General features: G+C 34.0%; 1 protein-coding gene across 1 annotated transcript in view; it reads left to right on the forward strand.

Annotated features, from left to right (window-relative positions):
• The window catches only part of LOC121130056 (uncharacterized), an 81,062-nt gene that overhangs the window by 19,685 nt on the left and 38,719 nt on the right, over window positions 1–22,658 (forward strand). Inside the window, exons 4-6 of the mRNA XM_040725752.2 lie at window positions 1,422–1,565; window positions 9,199–9,320; window positions 15,373–15,401. Of these exons, the coding sequence (XP_040581686.2) occupies window positions 1,422–1,565; window positions 9,199–9,320; window positions 15,373–15,401 (295 nt within the window). The remainder of the gene's footprint in view (window positions 1–1,421; window positions 1,566–9,198; window positions 9,321–15,372; window positions 15,402–22,658) is intronic.

Raw genomic sequence — 22,658 nt, forward strand, 5'->3', positions numbered from 1 at the left:
CTGTTGAGAACCTTTGTTCTGTTATATGTACGTAAAATTATGTAGATATAATTCGAAAAAACTGTAGTCTTCTTCAATCATATACTAATGTATTCAGGTTTTTGTTTGTTGAACATGATGTATGTGAATCTTTATTTGCAAAACATGTCTAAATGAAATGCAAATTTAGTCCTTAATTAAGAAGAAGGGGGATTTCTTATGGTAATCATAGTAAGAGATGTGGACTTTAGTCCACATCATAGTAGACCAGCACATAGCAATAAAAAAAGCTTACTTTTTCAAACATCTTTTAAATTCCACATAGATTTTATTTCCTTTGGAAAAGCAAATAGTCCTTACAAATGTAATCTGTCTTCAATATAACAAAATAGACAATGCAATTCCCCTTTTTAAAATAAAGAGTTTAATTATATGGAAAATATACGTGCATGGAAAATTGCTCTGGAGAAAAATTAAAAGTTTGGAATATTTACGTTTATTTTTTACAAAATCCCAATACCGCACCCCATCACATGTTTTCTACAATGGAAGGACTCCAAAGCATGTCACCGACCAACGCCACCCCTCCAAAAAGCATGTAGGCCCTCTCCAATTACTTCAAAATGAACCCTAGCCGACGTGTCGCTTTAGACAGCGGAGGGGTCATTGTGAATGTTCAAAACGTCGCCACATCACAAAGCATTTAGTCCCCTTCTAAACCTTTAAAATAAATCCCGTTCCATGGGTTGATTAAGGCTACGACTAAGACACCAAACAGATTGAAAACCCCTGCCAATACTTTTAAGGCCACTCCAAATGCTTCAAAATGGGCCCATTATTTTTAACATGTATTTTTTACTTTGTCTTAATCAACCCAAGCGTACGAGTCTTATTTCAAATTATTTGGAGGGGATCTAAATGCTTTGTAAAGTGTTGGTGGTTATTGATAAACTGCTTTGTGGCCCTGTCGTAGACTTAATCAATCCATGGCTGAGGGTTTATTTCCAAGCTTCTGGTCGGGGTGTATTACCTTTGTGAAGATGTTTTTTAAACTGTCACTCTACTTTTTAGACTAACATTGACGACAAGGGCAATATTCTTAAAATTGTGATGGGTGTGAATTTAAAAAAAAACTATAGTCGTATGTCAATATTTGTTCTTTTTTTATGTTAATTATTTATCTATTTTTAACCATTCAAAGGTATCAACAAGCTAGAAGAACCATAGTGTCTCTATTTTTGTAAAAAATACAACGTTGGAACACCAAAAAATATTGTGCTCGTCCAATTTGATATTTTTTACGGCTATAGTGATATACGTCTCCCAAAGCTCATATATTTTAATCACATTTTCTCAGGCCGTGTTTTGACTCTCACTGTAACATGGACAATATTCCAATCCATAGGCATAAAAATAACTTTATAATTGTTTAATTTATATAGGGATTTTTATTGCGCATGTGAGCGGTCAAAGAGTCTCTCATCTCGACGATTTTATGGAAGGAACTGTGCCTATAATGATGATTCAAATGAGAGTGAATGCTCAGCATTAAGTAAAAGTCCCTGTGCTCATGGTGGGACTTGTAGGTAAGATATTACTAAGATTATGTGAGCTTTAAATCCACTTTATGTGGATTCATGTTCTTTGAAAGTTATCCCTCTCAATTCTATATACTTATGTAAATTAGGGTAAAACTAACTTTTTAATTCTCAAAATGATACAGAGATGAGACCCGGAACTTGTAATTGTATTTGATTACGATTTGATCACTGGCCTTTTTAAAGGAAGTTTCATTATGCAAGCAAACGACAGATCAAATAACAATATTTGATTGTATCCCACTTTGTCCCTAAGTGCAAACATGTAGGATAAACAACCAAAAACCAACGTGTGTGTGATCGCTGGTTCCAGGTCAGGAAAGACCGCAGAAACCTTTGGCATCTTCATTTGGACTCCCTACAACTTCAAAAAGTCAACTCTAGTCTCATATGACCAAAACTTCTACTGCAACAATATGACTGACTTCTGACCTGCCTCCATGTGGCCCTTCTACAGCCCTGACCTCAAGCGCCTGGACTTTGCATTTTGGGGTCCCTTGGAGACGAATGTCTGACACATCTCTCCTCCAAATTATTATTCGCTCCGACCTACCAATAAGACAGTGATGTACGCCATGAACATGGCTTTCATCCTCAAGAGCTGTCATACTGTTTCCCGGCGTGTGGAGGCTGTTATAGATGGGGAAGGAGGACGTAGTGAATACAAAATATAGCTAAATATAGTATTTACATATATCACAAATTGGGTTTGAGTTGTATCTTTTGGATTCCATAAAAACCATGGTTACTGCATGTTTTGGGTTTTGGACATCTGGGCAAGAAAGACAGATTTTAGCAAAACACACAGCCAATCATTGTCTATGACATCACTTTTGCTAGAATTTCAAATATTAAAAATGGAAGTCAAACATCAGTCCTACGTTACAACAGTCTAAGCTTAGACATTAAGGTAATCTGGCTTGCTAGAATTTTCAATTTGATGTATCGTACAGAGTAATGGGCAAGACATGCAGATTTTGACAAAACACACAACAAATCATAGTATATGACGTCACTAACGCTAGACTCCTGGGCAAGAAGCACAGACTTTGACAAAACACGCAACACTCAAACACTCTGAATATTAAAAGGCATGGTAAACATCAGTCGTACATGCATTATGGTGTAACCTTTTATTTTGATTAACCTTGCTCCAGCCTAATATACAAACCATAATTTGTGCTTGTAAATTAACAAAGGGATTCAATCAATTCTTTGGTAAACTCTTATTTGAAAACTTTGTTGCGGTGAGATTGTTTTTTTTTTTCCTAAGGCTTTTTTAATGCATAACACCACCGATTATAAAGTATTGGCGACAGAACAAAAAAATCTGCCTTTGACCTGGATTTTGTGTCTGTGGTTGAAACGAAGACAAATAATCTACAACCTTTTCTTCATTTATCTCCTTTTTTTTTTACTGTTAATTCATTTATGACAGATGAAATTAATTAATATTCAAATTTGGCAAAAGGAACTCCTGTTTTGAAGAAAATATTATTTTTCTTTTATGAAAAATGAACCTTGGTTGGTTACTTAGAAAAAATACATAATGGAGAAAGACAGACATGATAGAAGAGTTTTTATCTGCAGTTAGGCATGATTGGGTAACAATAGATCTGAAATCTTAATTTTGCATCATCAACGCTAAGTATATAATGTATATAACAGGTACAAGAAAAAGAGATTCATTATTTTTAATGGATTTTTAAAAAAAATCAAACTATTTTTATCTCCTTGTAAATCAAAACAGTTGACGGTCGGGCTCAAGGATTTACATTGTTTTATCTTCATTTTCGACAATAGACTTTCCAGAGTGTGGTGTATTTTTGACATCAAAATTATATACTCAGAATCGACAAAACTAAAATACCATGTGATTGGCTGTAACAGTATCATGACGTTAAAAATCTGGACGTCTGGGTTGCAAAACAATAAAGCATGGCATATTTTCCCTTTACTAGTGTCCAACTTTGACGACTGCTGTAGCAATACTCAACCAAACAATTACAAAACTGTCTCAAAAGTTTTTTTTAAAGTACAAAACCTTATCTTTCAAATGACATCCACCTTCAACCGTCAACTTATACAATGCAAGATAATATATTACTAAAGCCATCTAATGGATTTCCCAAAATTAACTAAGCAATTCTCAAATCTTTTGCTCATACATATTGCTAGCTGCCCCGAGGATGGAAGCCCGCAAGGAGTCAACAATGTAGAGTACACGTTTATTGGACTCTCTCGCCATATTCAATATACATGTTCGATTTATATACAACCGCCAGCAATATTTCATTCATACATCAGGGAGCACAATATATTTCACACTGTATATATGTTCGATGCTATATGTACAAGCCTGCAATATTCAATTAATACACCAGGAGCATATACTCGTATACGGGGGGCACCCAGTGAATGTGATTTTAAAAATTTAAAAAAAAAAAAATTATTTATTCAGAAGCTGACTGACCATTAGAGTGTCCTCATCAAAAACAGAGATTGAGCCAAGGGATTTGTTGAAGATTTATAATCATTAGTCCTTGTAGGACTCAGAGTTGAGATCATGCACGACAGTTTTGCCATCATGACAAGGGCCTGAGTCCTGAATCCAAATGACCTTGTATCTGGGGTGGTATGTAGATTCCATCCATGGCATTACAACAACCTTAAGAATATCCAAGCAGACTGTGGAGGTCAACTTCATGCCATCATGACATTTGACAAAACACTGGTGATCAATCCAAACACCATTATCTTGGACGGGAACTTGGTCTTCATAACAGAAGGAGTATCATATCTAACCTCTGCTAACCACGGGTCATTCTTTGGGGTTGTAGGCAGCGTCCAATTTGAAGTTTGGCTCATCACTGAAAAGTTTTATGATTCTATTTACAAATTTGGTTTCTTGGTTGTTTTGCAACTTGATGTCCCTTATCTTTCCGGTAATAAGGCGATGCCTTCCACTGATATAGGACTTCAAGCCAATCCCTGATCCTTTTGAGAATGAACAACCATTGAGATGAATGAATTTCCTTTGATAGATCTCTTGAGCCCAGCCAACGAAGTGATCATTCCGCGTTTTGATTTTCTGTGAACCACATGAGACCATTGGTCGCTTGACTACGTTCTCTTAGCAGATTTTGTGACCTTTATGATTGCCTTAGCCTCGTTTCCTTTGTTAAAAACAATTCCACAATTACTTTACATATGTCCTATTGATGTTTCATGGTGAAAACTGAAGGGATTATGTTTAAAAACAAAAGTTGCTGTCCAGGGACAATACTTTCATGTGAAGTTTGAGCGTAGCATGATAAAAAAAGCAATTAGAAATATGTCCGGATACTACTCCTCAACCCCCCCATTATCATCACACCGAATAACCACCATCTACAGAGTAATAGTCCTTGAAAGGAAAAGCAACTACAACGCTGCACTCAACCCTCTCCCACCTCCTCTAGAGAAGAGTATATTTATTTACAACAATTCTATGATGAATTTAATTAACAATTTTTGTTTGTACATTTCTCCATTAACCTTTCATGAAACAACGGAATAATAACTACTCTTTTTGTTGCTTAAATCATGAGATCTTTAAAGAAATTGAAACAATATATACTATAAACATAATTATTTGTTTCTCTCCCCCCCCCATTTTTCATTCTTCTTTCAGATGAAGAAGAAGAAGAGAATAGATGGATAGGTATATACTTATTACAGAGCCTCCATTATTACTTATTTTTGTCCTACACCCTACTAAAGATAGGACGGAACTTCATTTCCTCGGATTCTAGGCGGTTTGGATCTTATGACGTAACTAATAGGCTCGGGGAAAAGTAATTTAGTACTTTTTGCTTTATTTCATTGCTTGATAAGAAGTGTAAAAAATCCTCCGATTTAAGACAGATATACCCCATTCTATACAATAAACTTGTTGCCAACGAGAATCCAACGTCATAATTCCCTTTTTGTAGAGCCCCTTGTCCCTATTGGAAGTTCTGGCGCGTCATCAAAGATGTGTGTGACCTCGCGTTGTCTTTCTGTTTCTTATTCACCAATACTGTCGTCTTTTGTTAGATCACCAGCTTCAAACGGTCGAGTTATTCATGGAAAAGGTCCACTCATAGTAGATTACTCCCAGCCCATCCCACCCAACGCACATCATCATCTTCCTAGCAGTCAATCCTAGCTTGACCACGATCTCCCGGAGATTCTGACACGTCATGAAAAGATGTGTGCGGTGATTTTTCTGTTTTGATCTTAAGTAGTCTTTTTTAATAAATTTGGAACCAATATTTGTAGACCGAATTAGTGTAGTCTAATAATTATTATATTAGAGTTTAGGACCGGTCCAGAGCTTTCAGACCGAATCCCAACACTAATTCTTAGAAGTAAGTGTCGACAGACAGACACATGTTTGTTTATTAATGTGATTCAAAAATATACTCCAATACCTTGGGATTGAATTCAATTCTTAAATAATACAAAAAGATACGTTTCAAAAGTAGTTTCTGTAATGTGATGTACCATATTACTTAGGAGAATTTTGAGGTCGACCTTTAATAAAACAATATATGTAGGTCGGATATAATTGTCCTTGGAGCAATTAAGAAAAGTAACTTTACATGTATACTTTTTTTATAGAGAAATAATGGGATAATGAGAATTTAATTAGCGAAAAAAGGTATTAAATAAATAATTATAATTGCCAGTATTCTTTGTGAGGCCGTATTTTTTTCCTTCTTCTTTGGCAGTTGAAACGTTTATGTGCATACATATAGCAATCATTCAAGACTTAAAAGAAGTAAGATCCTACAACAGTATTTGGTAAGACTCCGATAGACACACAAAATATATGTGTATACTTGTAAATTCTGAGCATTTTTTCGGATCCAATATTTTTTGTAGTCGTCAATCTAACCGTGTTTTTTCATCTTTTGTAATGCCCTTATCATTCTTTAGGAGATCATCTCCAAGTCTAGAGTAAGTGTACTTATAGAAGACGTAGAGTAAAACAGAGGATTTGTTGTGTCGTTTTAACTAGTGATGCCTATCGGCTGTAGTTTTTAGCTCACCCGGTTGTTTGTAGTTAGTAATCTGAAGAAGGATTTTTATTTTCCTATGCTTCTATCATTAGTAGTTAACTTACTTTCCTGCTGCATTCGTTTATATTCATAACCGGATTGAACACTCTCGTGTGCGCTCATAAAAGACGGATAGTAAACCTATGGATTCGTTGCGAAGTTATAATTATAAGTCTTAGTTGGAGCCAGAATAGGTTTGAGGATCGACATCGAAGTCATTCTTGCCAATGTCCTTGTTTATTTCCTTCTCCCCCCTAACAGCTGACTGAAGCTGGGCTCCTTCAAAACATTCCCCAAATGCTCAGGGTTACCATGTTGATTTCTTTTTCTTTTTTAACATTCATATTTTATATAGGATTTCCATCGCCAACTATAAGGCTATTTTGTCCTATATCTCAATTACTTACACACGGATTTGACTATATTCATTGGCTTGCTTATAAAAATGAATAGCTATCATTGATATATACAAAATCCTATTAAACATTGGCGTGTTCTCATAAAATACGGAGAGGATTTGTGGAAGAGTTATTATTGACAGCCCTTGTTCGAATTTGAGAATTGAGGAACGACATTGGAGTAATTCTTACCAACGTGTTTGTTTGTGTCCTTCTTCCCCTCCTCCCTGGTTACAGCTAATGTAATGCAACGTCATGCAAACTAAGCTGCTCTCCTCGAGAACAATCTTCAAAATCTTAGGCTTACCCTGTTTCTTTTTTTCACTGTTGAGAATCAGAATTGAGGATCGAAAACTGAGTAATTCCATCTAACTATGGATAAATTACCTTTAATTTTCTATTATATACAACTCGGAGTCTTTAGATCAGGGGTAGGCAACCTTCCAGACATGGACTGCCAACTTCAAATTTTCTAATCAATGAGTGAGCCACTGTTAAAAATAATACTAAAACACACACACACTACGTGAATATGTTCTAATTCGTGCGTGGCATTGAATCTACCTCAGCGTGCAAGCAGTTGCACGCGTGCTATAGGTTGACAACCCCTGCTTTAGATCCTTAATCGAGTAACTCCTTGCAGATAATTAAATAAATAAAACCATTGCCGAATACTAAAGATTTTTGCTATTATATATATTTTTCTGAAATAGTGAAAGTGCTTGGAGTTTACTGCTCTATCAATGTATGTACATTGTTTTGCCTTTTAATTGGGACATTGCATGATTTGTATACTTATTTAGAGAGAATGAGAGAAAGAAAAAAGTAAACACTCATACTATAACTAGAAATTAACAAATTACCATGATTAATATTTTTATAATTGAATCGTTTTGTATGTCTGTCATTCATAGAGCAATGAACACTAGTATTTGCTAAACAATGTATAATTTTTGAGACATGTTTCAATTCATTGTTCATTAAAACCAGTCCTGATTTTAGACGCAGGAGATCAAACAGATTTATGGAATTATTGTTTGTGTGGACTGTTGCTATGGTAAAAAAAATAAAAAATGTGGCAATTTGAAGGATTTTTAAAAAAAAATTCAAAATTCAATGGATATTCACAAAAAAATTAATTTTTTGGAAAGAAATTTCAAATATTAAAATTTTTGGGGAAAAAAAAATTGAAAAAATCTATTCACAGGAAATATTTTTTTTTTTTTAAGTTTCAAATATGAAAATTTAAAAAATTGACAGTTTTTTACAAAAAATTCTATAAATCCAAACAAAAGTAATTTTTCTAAAAAAAAAGCTCAAAATCCACAGTTGTTCAGAACAAAATTAATTTTTCGGAAATTTTTTTTAAAAATTCACAGCTATTTACAAAAAATTAAATTCTAAAAATCTATAGCTCTTCACAAAAAATTAAATTCCATCAATACATAATTATTCAAAATAAATCAAATTTTTCTAAAAAAAAATTCAAAAATACTCACAAAAATTAAATTTTTTGGAAACTAAAATTATATTTCAAACATTATATAATTTATAACTTTTGAGCCATGTTGCAATTCATTGTTCCCTAAAACTAGTCTTGATTTTAGACGCGGGAGATCAAAAAGATTATTTTTTTAAATGCCAGAGCTACACATCAAAAATTAATTTTGTTGGAAAAAAAATTCAAAAATGATATTTTTGTAGGAAAAATGTAAAAGTTCCATAATTTGGGGGGGGAAATACAACCGATTCCCCTTGCGCACGCCTCTGCTGTTATAATGTCGTATTAGATTATCTGCAAGCAGGCATGTTTTCGTGGTTAACATTAGAGATGTGAAAATTGTCGAAATCCTTGTCAGTGTCAATTTAAAAAATTCAATGTTTGTAACCAACAGGGAATTACTACTTTTTATTAATTATAATTAGCAAGTAAGATTATAGTGAGCTTTGCGAGCGGATATATCGTCTCTTTGAAGGTTGCAATTTTTTTGATCTTGTTTTGAACGTAGTTTTTACACTATTGGGAATTTCAACCATTCTAACATCCTTAGTTACCCTAGTTAATGTTTAATATATTTACACGCTCATAATTCCTCTTTTTCAACCACAAATATCTATATACTTTTTCTTCATTCACAGATATTTCACCTCATTTTACATCATTTGTGACTGCCGAGGGAATTGGACTGGACCTCGATGTACCTATTCCGCAAGTGATCCTTATCTATCTACCTCATTAAGTAATAGCTTTCTCTGCCTAAGTAAGTGGGGTTTCTTTTTATTTCATTCTCAGTGTAATGTGAAAAGTGTCATTTATCATAAATATATATCATTTATATCTAAAACTTTAACAAATCAATATTTTTTTTTTGAAAAAAGATAAAAGTTTTTAACAGATTATCATTTTATATATTTTTCATCCTTTAAAATATCCATAAAAATTTGTTCTACCTCTTTCTATGTCTACTGTACATTTATATACAGGGTTCTTTAAAATCAAACTAAAGACAAGGAAATGTGCATATTAGATAATGGGGGCCTTCTTTCGAAATCACATACACATTGACCAATTGAGTTAACCCAATTCTGAACAAAAATATAAAAAATAAGACAGTCCAATTTATTTTGGTCGCCTACGACAGCTGTGTATGCAAAGATAGAACGTTGTTTGCTATTTACGTGACGAGCTATGACTGCTTGTCGTAAGTTGAATAAAAAATGATATAACAACAACGAATTTATTCACAATCCTGGTAAAAGCACAATGTCCTTTTTGCGATCCTTACCGGACGAGACAATGTTGAGATTGAAAACTTCTTAAACCTGGACGGGCCCTTTGTCTTGAGATTCAGGAAGGAACTGGAAAAGTATGAAAGTGATGATGAATCACTGGAAAAGTGTGTTGATCACTAAATGAGATCCGACTACCAGAGGAATCAGGATTTCATTTCAAATTTGCAAATCCGCAATATAAATCATGCAAGATGCGAAGAGCTCAACTTCTTACAGAAGATACAAAGAAACATTTTTTGCTTGTTTTTACTTTGTTGAACCCAGTGTTTGACCTCCAACAGGCTCACCGGACCTCAACCCCATTGAATATTAGCGTGAGACACAGGTGTGCGATACACCAACAAATCCTATTGCAACATAAAATCCGATATGGTGTGCAGGATCCGGAAGGAATTCCGGAGTCTGTTAAAAAATACTACAATCAAGACTTCTACCGTCTTGATGCTCATTCTCCCTTGTTTTGTGAGAAAATTGCTCTTTTTCTAGGCTGGTATCAAAAAAATAGAGAAAATTTGGATTTTAGTTAGATTAGATAACAGCTTTTAATGGTTCTTTAATTACATTTTTCCAAGGAAAATTTACTTGCAAAAACCCACCTTTAATAACGTCTATTTTTGGAGATAAAACTATGAATATGATTAATTCAGGGTTGATTACATGGTCGGCTGTAGAATACTCCCCCTTGAATCTTGCAACAAAAGGATAAATTATTTCGCATCAAATCTTGAATATCTCACCAAATTTAAATTTGCTTCAACCAACAATTTTGACGACTTTAGATATGTTAAAAACTACCCATACTAATTGAAAGCAATCATTGAGGAAAGAAAATCTTTCTTAAATGTTCATTTGACGATATCCTTTCCCCAATTTATGTTTAAATTATGATAAACATTAGACAAAATGTATTGTTTTTCATTTATTCTTTAAAAATTGGAAGTTTTTTGAAATATAAATTTATCAATTTTGATATTTTGTGTCCTCATTTTTTGTAACGTTAGTCTTCATTTTTTTTTTTTTGCTCATTTTAGCCAAAAAATCGCTTAAAAATCCCAAGTCAACTTACACTGTTACTTTTCTGTACGTTTTGCCCATCCCTAATACTAATTTGATTCCATAAGTATCTAGTGTTGTTGTTTTTGTGCACCTTTTGTCAACAAAATTAATAAGTAATTTCATGCAAATGATAGATAATGTCAAAGATATGGGTCACTTATTCTTATGCACCCTATGCATGTATTATTAATATAATATACTTTAGATCCCTAATTTATGACCCTGAGAGAGTATCACACGAATTAAAGCATTGTCTGGTCATTCCCTCACTCATATTCATTACTTTCTTACTTACTCAAAAAACAGAAGAAGAAGAAGAAAATAATATGAAGAAAATATTCTTTGGAAGATTTATTGTGGTTCTTGTATTTTTACTAGATTAAAAGGATACCTTTCCTCTTTCTTTCTCTTACTCATAAACCCTCTGTCCCCCGTATGTCCTACTTCATTTCTATTGTTATAATTATGCGTAGAGTTGTAAATCTCTAGCATTTTTTAGCGTGAGTGCCGTTTGCAACATGAACAGTGATTCATGTTTAATTTTCTAAAGCTCTTAAGTCTAGTATAAAGACGCAACACAAAACTATTAATCCTTGGAATTCACAGCGATGCTAAACTGCCCAACGGCAGATAGGGTGAATCGAAGGAAGATACTTTCAACTATTGATGAAAATCCTGTGTAGAATGGGCTTCTTAAAAAAATATCAACATGATAACTCTGACAATTTGAAGTATCTTTTGGAAGAGAGAAAGATCAACGCTCATGACGTTCCATTAGATCAGCTACAATCAGTTGTCCTTAGGAAGGAAGGGATGTAGACAAGGGTCTTTGCGAGAATTACTACGATGTCGATCCCCAATTCTACTCTGACTCCCACATGGATTTATAATTATAACTGTTCAACAAATCCTCAGGGTTACAAAGTGTCTTTTAAGAGCACACATGCATGTTCAATCAGGTTTTGAATATAATTGAAAGGATGTTCACTACTCAGGAATTAAATAATAATGACAACTGCTAAGGAAAAGAAAATTCTTTCTCTAAACTATCAATTAAAATTAACGAGCCAGCTAAAAAAACAACCCGGGTGTTAATAATCAAAGGTGAAAATCCAGTGTTAAAAAAAACGAAACATAAAATCAACATGGTAACCCTGACAATTTGAAGAAGAGAGAAAGAATCATCCTCAAGACGTTTCATTAGATCAGCTACAATCAGGAGTGATAAGGGAGGAAGAAGAGAAGGACAATGGCCTCTGATGGAGATCTTCAATTCATCTATGAGTTCAACAATGACTTATAATTATAACTCTCCTACAAATACTCAAGATTACTGTTCGTCTTTTATGAGCACAGCTACTAGTTATTACTGTATACTTAGAATTGATCCTCAATCCTACTTTGACCCTAAAAATGACTTACCATTACAATTCTGCAACAAATCCGGGAGGTTAATGTTTAATCTGGTTACGAAGATATATCAATGATTAGTGGATATAAATCGCGTATACTTTTTATTGGCAAAATCACTTGCATCAGCGCACTCATACGACTGTTTCATAACAGCTGGCCGTCCAAAATGGCTGAAACTTTGGTGAGTATCTGTTATGTTAGATAAATGAGAATAGGTTTTATTTAAGACTGCTGCCATCTTCAAGTATGAGGTCGGAAACTTTTTAGTTATGTTGTTTGTTTTATAGAATTTATGAATAAATATTCGGTTCTTGGTTTTTTGTTTCTTTAAAAAGGCGTTATAGGGTTCAACGTTTAAAAAAACAACAACTAAAACGAAATATGTGGAATCTTTTCTGATTTTTTTTTTTTACTTACTTAAAAGAAGGAGAAACACATAGAAAGGCTGGAAATGTAAAGTGTATTCTTTTCAAATTATCTTTCTCATCAGTCATTGTCTACATCAGACAAAAACTATATATAATATATATTTAAGGCATATACGAAGAGAAGAAGCTTGATTCTATTGTGCACAAATAAGAAAGTATACATAGGAATGGGCCTACTGGTACTTAAGTACAACCATACATACAACCATTGCAAATCAGTTGAATTATATATTAATTCAATCTAGTTTGAAAATGAGAGAGAAGTTTCTGGGAAGGATCAAAATTTACGCACTCCCTACTTTAAAAGTCTAATTATGTTAGTTATTCAGACATCCATATGCACAGGGAGTGCATATGGATGTCTGTGCCTCGAAAAGGATATTTTTCAAACACGATTTCCTCTCCAACCAGTTATCAGAGTAAAAAAATAAAACAAGATTCTAAAACTAGATGGATTCTGATTTATTTGATTCAGTATAATCATCTCCCACCTCAATTACAGTCTTTATACGAGACCGAAACCACGAGCAGGCCTTCCCCACTTGGCCCCATGCAAAATCCTGTCATTCCTTCTCGATCCGACTGATAAGTTCGTCTTTGGTGTGGCAGGAAGTTTGGTTTGTTTGTTGTTCGCGGCCCACACACAAAAAAAAAATAAATAATAGTCTGACGATTTCAAATCCTGCTGCCACATATAAGGCCTCACTTCGGCAAACATGTCGATCCAAGGGATCACAAGGCAAGAGTTTGTAAGTTCCAATGATCTTAAGATAAGGATGACTTATAGAACTTGCTTTTTTGGTTGTTGTTTTTTTGTTTGCAGCACTGAAATTGAATCCCCAAAGCAATCTTTGAGTATAACTTATAGCGTGTACTGTTTAAGTAGGAAACCCCACGGCTCCCAGCAATTATAGTGTATTGCAAGTATAGCAATTCACTCTTGTAGGTCCTTAAGAAGAATATATACGCTGAGTATTTTTATGAGTCCCCCAAATGTTATTAAAACAAAAAACGACTACAGCCTTGAGTTAATACAAGCTTCTATGGCCTCAATATTGGAGAAGGCAAAGTCCAACGTCTGGGGAATATGGTGGCCACATTTTATTATCCAAAAAGCCACCTTCTTACGGAGAAAGAACTGGCTCACTTTGTTGTTATTTGCGTGTGCTCCATCCTGTTGGAGAAACCCTATTGTTGTTGAGGAAGCTGGACTTGCACCTCAACTGGATGATGTGGTCGGTGAGTCTGTGAGCCTCTACCCAACCCGGTACAAAATCAAAGGCATTTCAGGCATTTTTTTATGGATCGACCACCTCCAGGCTTCCTTTCCGTCCATTCTTCGCCCGTTTTACATGGTCTAGGGGTCCAAACTGTTATGGTTTTGACAATGTTCGTTTTTGTGCATCCTGCACAGGCAACTTTTACGCAATTCATATACTCCATAGCTGTGAAATAGCAAAACAAAACAAAAATCAAAAACTTAGACTCTTAGCTATCACCTCTCGTCGGAAGCTTTAAAATCAGTCAACCTAACCTTGAGATATTAGCAGTTAAAGTTATTGAAAAATAGTTTTTGGTACACCCCGTACTCATCAAACTAATTTATCATGAAGGCCCTAATGAACTGTTGGCAGCCCTGCTGCTGTAGATTGTTCATTTATTTATATAGTTATATATATATGTATATAAATTGCAAAGGAATAACAAACATTGCCAAAAATTGAGAACAATGAACAGCCTTTTCTATATTTTCTTTTTTTAGTACCCTCCTGTTTTTCTTTACGAAAATGACGTTACCTTCTTCCATGATTGTAATTATGAAGGAATCAATCATCTACAAAAATAGAAGGGCAACCCTACATACGAATATACATATATAGAGCCACCTACTCCACTTTCTCTCTATTAATGTTGTTGTGTTGGTCTTTATTTATTTGGTCCAGCCTTAGGACCGGACTTTAGACGCAAAGATGAAAATAATACAATAATGAAAGAGGTTTTGTTGTTGAACTTCAGAAAGAGAGTGGTCACAAAAGTTTCCGACCTCAACGTATTTTCTCTTATATATGTTTTTTTATTATCAATGATGCTAATAGAAGGCATTTTGGCCATGTTAAAAAAAAAACAAAACCTGAAAGTCAACGTTTTATTGACAACATAACACATGGACCAAAAAGTTCAGGGTTCACAGATAGATGGCGCTTTTTATATTTAACTCACCTCATTTAGAGTTAGTATCAACCTTCAAGAGACAGCTGTCAAAAATACAGTAAACACAATTTTGGATTTTAAGCTACTTTTCTAGGTAGACAATGCCTTTCAAATGTTTTGGGGACACCCCTCCATAAAGGGTGGTAAAATTAAAATAAGTGAATTATAATAGTTTAAAAAAAGGCAATTTTGAACGAAAAGATAAATACGTATTTTCTTTGTTAAGCCCAATTGTTATTGTAGACTTTTATTAGCCTTGAATTAAATATTCTTCTGTTTTAAAGATATATAAAGTTTTAACCAAGGAAGTAATGAAGAGTTAATATATATAGATTCATTTATTGTTAGTAATTAATTTCATTTATGCCTTGTAATTATTCAGTTACTAAATTTCGGTGTTTTTTTCCCTTAGCTACACCGCCTCAACACTCAAAGAATCAGGTAAGGATTTTTTTAAATAGATATCTTGTATTATTTTATTAATAACTATCAATGGTAATCTGACTTGTTCCGGTTTTCCAAAGTTCAGCTTGTTAATTCAACTTTGTTGCCCATTTGGAGAACATTAGACGCCCCAAATCAAAAATTGACAGAAGCAAAAGTTGCTTGCAATCTTCCCAGCTATATTTTTTATCTACAAAACAGATGACTTTTTAATCTCTCACAGCCTCTTTGGGGTTATTCAGATATACAAAGAGGGGTTTATAACTATACCTACCTTCATTTTTAGGTGAAAAAACGAATATATAGGTATTACTATTTTAGGAGTTTATTGGAAACAAATTAGTAAATCTTATTTGAATTGGTTGCCGAGGACACAGTGTAATAATTACTTGTTAAATTATAGACAGATCAGTGCACAACTTTAATAGTTTATACAGAAGAATGAAACAGTGATACATACAGGGTAGTCCAGAATTAGTGTACGATTAATTTTAACGTCACTCGGATTTTGTTGCAACGTATTTTTATTAGAAAAAAAAAACTCAAATTAAGTGAAGGAATGGTGTAAAAACCATTTGGAGAACTTTTGGCCTTCTTTCTCACCTGATCTTACCCCCTCCCTTTGATTTGCAATGAAGGATATGGTGCAGGGGAGGTCAATAGAGTTTCCACACTTAGCAAACACTAACTGATGGGAGTCGTGGAGGCTGCGTGGGCAAGTATTTATGGGGCGTTGTGTGTTTTTTAAGAGCATCTACAGGACTGAGCAGCAAAACGTGTACCCTCGAGCCTCCTGGTCTTCATAACCTCTGTCAAAATGTGGCGTGGGATCGTTGCATATGAAGAAGATCCCAAGTCACCCTTCACGGCCCTCTTGATAGTCCTAGCAACAACGTAGAAGTCTTCACCGAGGTGAGTCATCTATTTGGTGGTCCTATATCTTTTTCGCCAAGATGAGAAGAAACTACGGACCCCTCTTTGAATTATGACCTCCACTTCCTGTTTTCCTAGAGATATTCTCAATCATTCTTTTTGATGGCCACCTTGAAAACAACCAGGATTCTGGAGCACATCACAATGTGCATAATCCTGGACATCTCAACTTCATCATCTAGGAGATCTGAGATGTGCTGCCTTTTTGTTCATTTATGATGACGAAATGCTTATAATAGTTTGTTATTGCATATAGAATGTCAAAAATTATCACTAAACCTTCCTGTATTAATGATAAAATTAACATTAATTCACAGTCCTCTTTTAACTACCCATCCAGTAATTTAGGAGCACTCTGTACGTACAAGGGTTTTATTTATATATTGTAGAGCTTACATACCTAATAATGCCAAATACATAAAATATTTTCACTTGGAAATGACAATTAATGTATATTATATATTTATTGATATTGATGGTTTTTAATTATACATATGAACCTTTTGGAACAAGGAGCTAAAAAATAATTAATGTAAATTAGAATGAGCACTTTCATCATCTTTATTATTTTCGGAGAGTGAAATAGAGACGTTTTTTATTACATTATAGGTTTTGAGTAAACATTCGATAATAACCTTCCATTAAGATCAGAAATATTAATTATAAAATCAATGAACGAACAACCTTTAATCAAAAAGTATTTACTGAAAATCTAAAATCCATTAAGAAAATGCATTTTTATTTATTTTAAACGCTTTTAGAAAAAAGGTCAGATTTACAATGTGCGTTAGGATATTGTACCACGCCAAATAGAACTCCATAGAGTAATTATTATTTGCTATTATGTTATTAAAAATAAATTACCAAGTAGCTAAAGTGCTTAATAAGCTGAAGATTCCAATTAAGAGACAAATGTAAACATGTTTTAACCTAAGCTTAGTCCCAACAATACGAAGACCTGCGTTTCAAATAAACACAAAAAGATGCTTTTACAAATTGTCCTTTTTTTTAATGCATTGTGCCGGCTTGAGGGAAAAGGAGGGAGAGGAAAAGATTTTAAACATTTTACCGTCTTCAGGTTGATTTGTGTGTACCTGGAGCGTGTAGAACTGTATAAACACAAATCAAGAGCAAGTTTCTAATCAGCAACAGTTTTATTGGAAAATCCCCGGAAGAAAAGTGATGCTCCTTTCAATGTGGAAAACTGGAAACACAAAGAAACATTTTTATGGATTGTGTGTAAGCATGGATTTTATAAGCTATGGAACAAAGATTTTAGGGAATCTGCAGTAAAAGTCGTGAACTTTTCTTCTCGAACCTGTCAAAGGAGGTAGAAGCGTGGCCTCACATGAAATATTTTGAGCCAAATTAAAAGGTTTATTACGGTTATTAAAAATGATGGCCGAATAAAGCTCACAGATCTACTGAAGAGTCATCTTGTGTTTTGCCTACTGTGAATTAATTTTTAATTTTCTAGTAACACTTGGCGTGTAAAAAGTTCAAAAGAAGAAGATCATCCCAACGAAGAAATGCAAACACATCTATAAATTTAGCCGCTCTTATACATATTTTGATTGATTTTCTTTGTTTAAAGTGCAGTTACAATGGGATGAAATATCTATTAAAACAAACCTGCCGAGATTTTGATATATCTTTGAGCTTTTCCTCAGTGAATGCTTAAGAATACTGTAAATAACCCAAGGGCATTAAATTTTCTTATTGATATTGAGATTTTCAATTCTCCTTCGATTCTCTTCTGAATAGTGAGTTTGAAACTATTGGTTGCTTTTTGATCCGATCTCATAGATCCCTACCCAATAATCAAAGTTGATTTTTTGATAGTAATAGAATACTAATGTATATTGTAGACAATGCATAATATTTTGCAGTAAAAATGAATAAGGAAAGAAATTATGTTTAATACAAGATGGCAACAGGAGTTTTTGATTATTGTTTTTATTCCTTCAAATGCACAGGACAAGAAAAAAAAAAAAAAAACAGAGAGGGTGGGCCAACAACAAGAGGATTATTCTAAAACTATATATTAGGGAGAGGCTAATCTCCCTACTTGGTTCCCAAAAGCTTAACTTTTTTTAATGTAGTGTGTATACACGTGATCATTCGTCTGTGAGATCACTGAAGAATCCCATTACCATTTTCAATATATTTTCGAAATTAACAGCAAATATAAACATGAGATAATAAAACAAACATAAAGATATATCAATTTTAAAAGAAATACAATATTCAAAATGCAATATTCTGCGCAATAGCTCGTGAATAACTAAAATTTTCATGATTCTCATAATCGATTGAAATAGTCACAATATGTTGGTTACAATCCCGATATCGTCGTATTCTTTGAACAGGCGGAGGATGATCCACAAGTTGTTGAATGATCACTATGACCATCAAGTTTTGTTCATCCTTTAAAAGTTTGAAGAAACTTCCAGAGAACTGAATGGCATAAATCAACTAAATGCGAGGAAAACAGACGATGTCATCCTTCCAATTACAAGTATGTTAACCGCATAGAGATAATTAAACAGCTTCCAGATCATCCTCCGTCTGTTTAAAGGAGACGACGATATTGTGATTGTAACCAATGGAAATTTTCGGGATAGCATATTTTTATACAACTACAACGAAGAGTACTTGCCTATACAGAGTCAAAAATCGAGAATTTGTTGGTCATCAGACTCACCCTACTTTATATTTTTATGTCGATCCCCTTCCACATCCCCCACTCTTTAAAAAAACATGCATCGTCCTGCCGCTGTGTGTATTTCACATCATTAAATCAATAAAAAGCAGTGTTAGATAGGATTCCTTTTTCTGTGTGCACAGATTTTTGGAAGATTTTTTCCCCTTTTATTTATTTTTCTGCAACCCCCTCTTTGCTTTTATTTTTCTTCTTCTTTTCCCCTTATCAAAAAGGGAAAAGAAAAAAAAGGAATAAAAAAGAAAAAGAAAGCCCTCCTTGTTGTCTCAAACTTCTCCACCTGTAACATAACCACCATTTTAATGCATTCTTCAGGACTTTTGACAAAAATAAATCCATGTGCTAGAATTTTTTGCCTTTTTAATCAGCTTTCTCACACATCCACTCAATGTTATTATATATTCATAAGCTTCGTATAAACATAAACGCTTTAGAGGCTATAATTATTATTATTCCTAAAGGAAGGGGAATTAGGGAGGGGGGGGGATAGAAGGAAGAATTTTCACACCATAAACTAATCCTGGATTTAGTTAGAAAAACAATCTCAAAATCTCCTGAATTTTTTATTAAATAAAAAACAAATATTGTACATAATATAATATTGAAGTAAATACATTTTTGCACTCCATTTAACGAATAAAATGTAAAATTGTTCAATTCTATATTTTATTAATTTTGTCGTATACGTGGAGTTGTAAAAAATATGATCTGGCTTGCATCTTTTTTTTCTTTTTTTTTTGTAGAGGGAATTTAAGCAGTGTTTTTTATTTATTTTTGGAGAGTATCTGGCACTGTTCGGAGTTATTAGGCGTAGATGAAAAGACAATATTTTTTTGAATAATATAGAAAATAACTCCCTAAGAAATCCTCAGTGTTACTCATACATTTTCATTTGGATTTATATAAGATTAAGTCCTTGTTAGCCTCGGAATAGAATTTAGAATGAAGTAATTCCTGCCAATATCATGGTTAGATACGAAGTGTGATTTCTGATTATTTCTTCAATTTCATTCAAGTAGAGTATAAATAGATGAAATTCTACAGATCATATTCAATTTCTGATCATAATGGTCAAGAAGAAGGTCATTAAGGAGCGTCTTTTGTATAATCACAATAAAGCAAATGGATACATGTTCATTTCGAACCAATATGGTGTCCCAGAGCATAATATACAAGAGTAAGAGGTCAAACAATGTGAAAAACCTCATCTGAGGTGGAAAGAAGCATAAAGTGTCCACCAAACCTATAAGAAAACTATACTGAGAGGTCAACAACAGCCCTCAGACCAAGCCTAAGGACCTATTTGAAACGCTTAATCAAGCAAGTACGAAATGTTTATATAGGGTGGGGATTTAGGTTAGACCTCAATATCTTGGCAACCGTGAGATCTATGTTTTTGAAAGTGTGCCTATCAGATACAACTCACTAAAATGTATGACAACAATACAAAATCCATGGGATGTTCTCCGAATACGAACGCTGTGTGTTCATTATTGTGTGGCTCCGTGATTGTAACATACCCAAGGGGATTATTGAGTTTACGAACCAGCAAAAAGCAACTGTCTACGATGAAGGCTTTCAAAGAGTCTGATCCTTCAGGAATACCTGCAAGGAAGACTCATGATCGATTCGTTTTCGTCCTCCAGACTTCTTGCAGTCCATGCAGGAGATGGCCCTAGCTCACCAGATATGAATCTCTTATACTACTATGTGGGGCCTCTTGGAGAGAGATTCCAATAAACGTGCACATAATCCTGTTTACTCCTTGTGAGCTTCCATTTTCGATGCAGTGGTCAATATGGCAAAAGTGTTCCTCATCAAAGCCTGTCCTTAGTTTAGGGGATGGTTGGAGACTGTGGTTGAAGCTGGAGGTGGTTGTTTTGGGGGATTTACTCGTGTATGGATCCCCTCAAATAAGAGCAAAAGATTTGTGAATTGCTAAATTAATTTTGGGAAATAAATTGTAATATACATTATCCTTAAATTTTCTGGAATTAAAATCCTCACCCCTTCAATTTTTTTTTCAGTTGTTCTCTAGCTATGCAGTTAAAATAGCTAGAATTTTCTTCTTTTCCTTCTTTTTTTTCTCATAATGATTTCATATAAATGTGTCAAAAATGATTACTGCAAATGATCAAACATTAATCATTAACAAGGTTGAGTTCATTCTATATGCTAATCAGGCATCTCCTTGATTAATTTTAACTCCCAAGGTATGTATATGAAAGTATATTTATGGTGAAACAAAGTATCCTCAAATAACTCATACAAACATTGCAAAAACTTGTGATACTTGGGAATGTTAAATTATAAAAAAAAACAAAAAAAAAACACGAATAAATCCAATTTTCATATTTTGTAGAACGATAATCGAATAATCAGTCAAGTCATATAATTTTACAAAGTAGATAAACTTTACCCTAAAGTCAACTAATTCTGATGATGCTTAAGACATTAATCCTTCCAGTTATCTTTGTACCGAAGAAAATTGTTCCAAACAATAAGATCGGCTACCCTTTTGTAATTCTTCCCCTTGATCCATCTCATACTGTTCAAGCAGAACGTAAGAGAATTAAAATCTATCGTCAAGATAATATTCAATGCCATTTTGTTAAAAAAATTAAACCGACAGTGAACGTGATCACCCAAAACATTTGAAGAATGTTTTGAAGGAAAGCAGGTTACCTGTCATGACGTTTCATTGAATAAGCCGCAAGCAGTCATGAGATTAAGGAAATAAACACATACTTCAAATAGGTCGTTTGAAAAGATGGCCCCGATCTTGGGCCTTGTGGGCCTTCTTCACATATCTTCCGACATGTCAGCCACTCCTTCTCCACGGCATACTTTAGGGCTTCCATATTCATATAGGAGGGAGCACAGACCTTTTTTTTTATGGCATCCCAGATCCCATAGTCAAGAGTGTGAAGAGGATCCGCAGAGGTTGGGCTGGAGGGGATGTAGCTTCCCCACCCTCAAAAAAATTACAGAATTTTTGTTTTTATTAGAAAATTTAATTTTTTTGTAACCAGCAGTGGATTTTTGAAATTTTTTTTTCAAAAAATTTAATATTTGAATTTTTTTATAAGAAGCTGTGGATTTTGAATTTCTTTCCAAAAAAAAATCCGAAAACCAAGCCTCCCCCAATATAATCCTGGAAACCACCCTGCCTCATTGTCCGGAAATTCGCCAAGTTGTCCTTATACCCCTTTTGGGGGTTTTGTGGCCTTTGACCTTGGAAAGGAATCTTGCTAAACAAACATAATTTCATTTGGAGAAGCTTCCCTTCAACCAGGGAAAAACCACTGTCTCCATGACCTTCAACTACATAGTTCCACCTTCATAAAGCATTGACAGCCGATTCTTTTGTCCTATATCGCAGTTGTCATTGACCTGACGAAGAAATTTGATTACCAAAAAGTATTCACAATTCGCTGGGGCACTCTGTAAATGTATATTATGTATTAAAACACCATCTACCGAATACTTTTGAAACCGTCATTCAAAATAAACAATAAATAAATTTGTTATTTAAGGATTTTTTTTTTTTACGTATATTGTATCTATAAGGTAATATTCTTATTGAAGCCATTAATGGG

This window comes from Lepeophtheirus salmonis, chromosome Z, assembly GCF_016086655.4.
Source record: "Lepeophtheirus salmonis chromosome Z, UVic_Lsal_1.4, whole genome shotgun sequence".
Taxonomy (NCBI): Eukaryota; Metazoa; Arthropoda; class Copepoda; order Siphonostomatoida; family Caligidae; genus Lepeophtheirus; species Lepeophtheirus salmonis.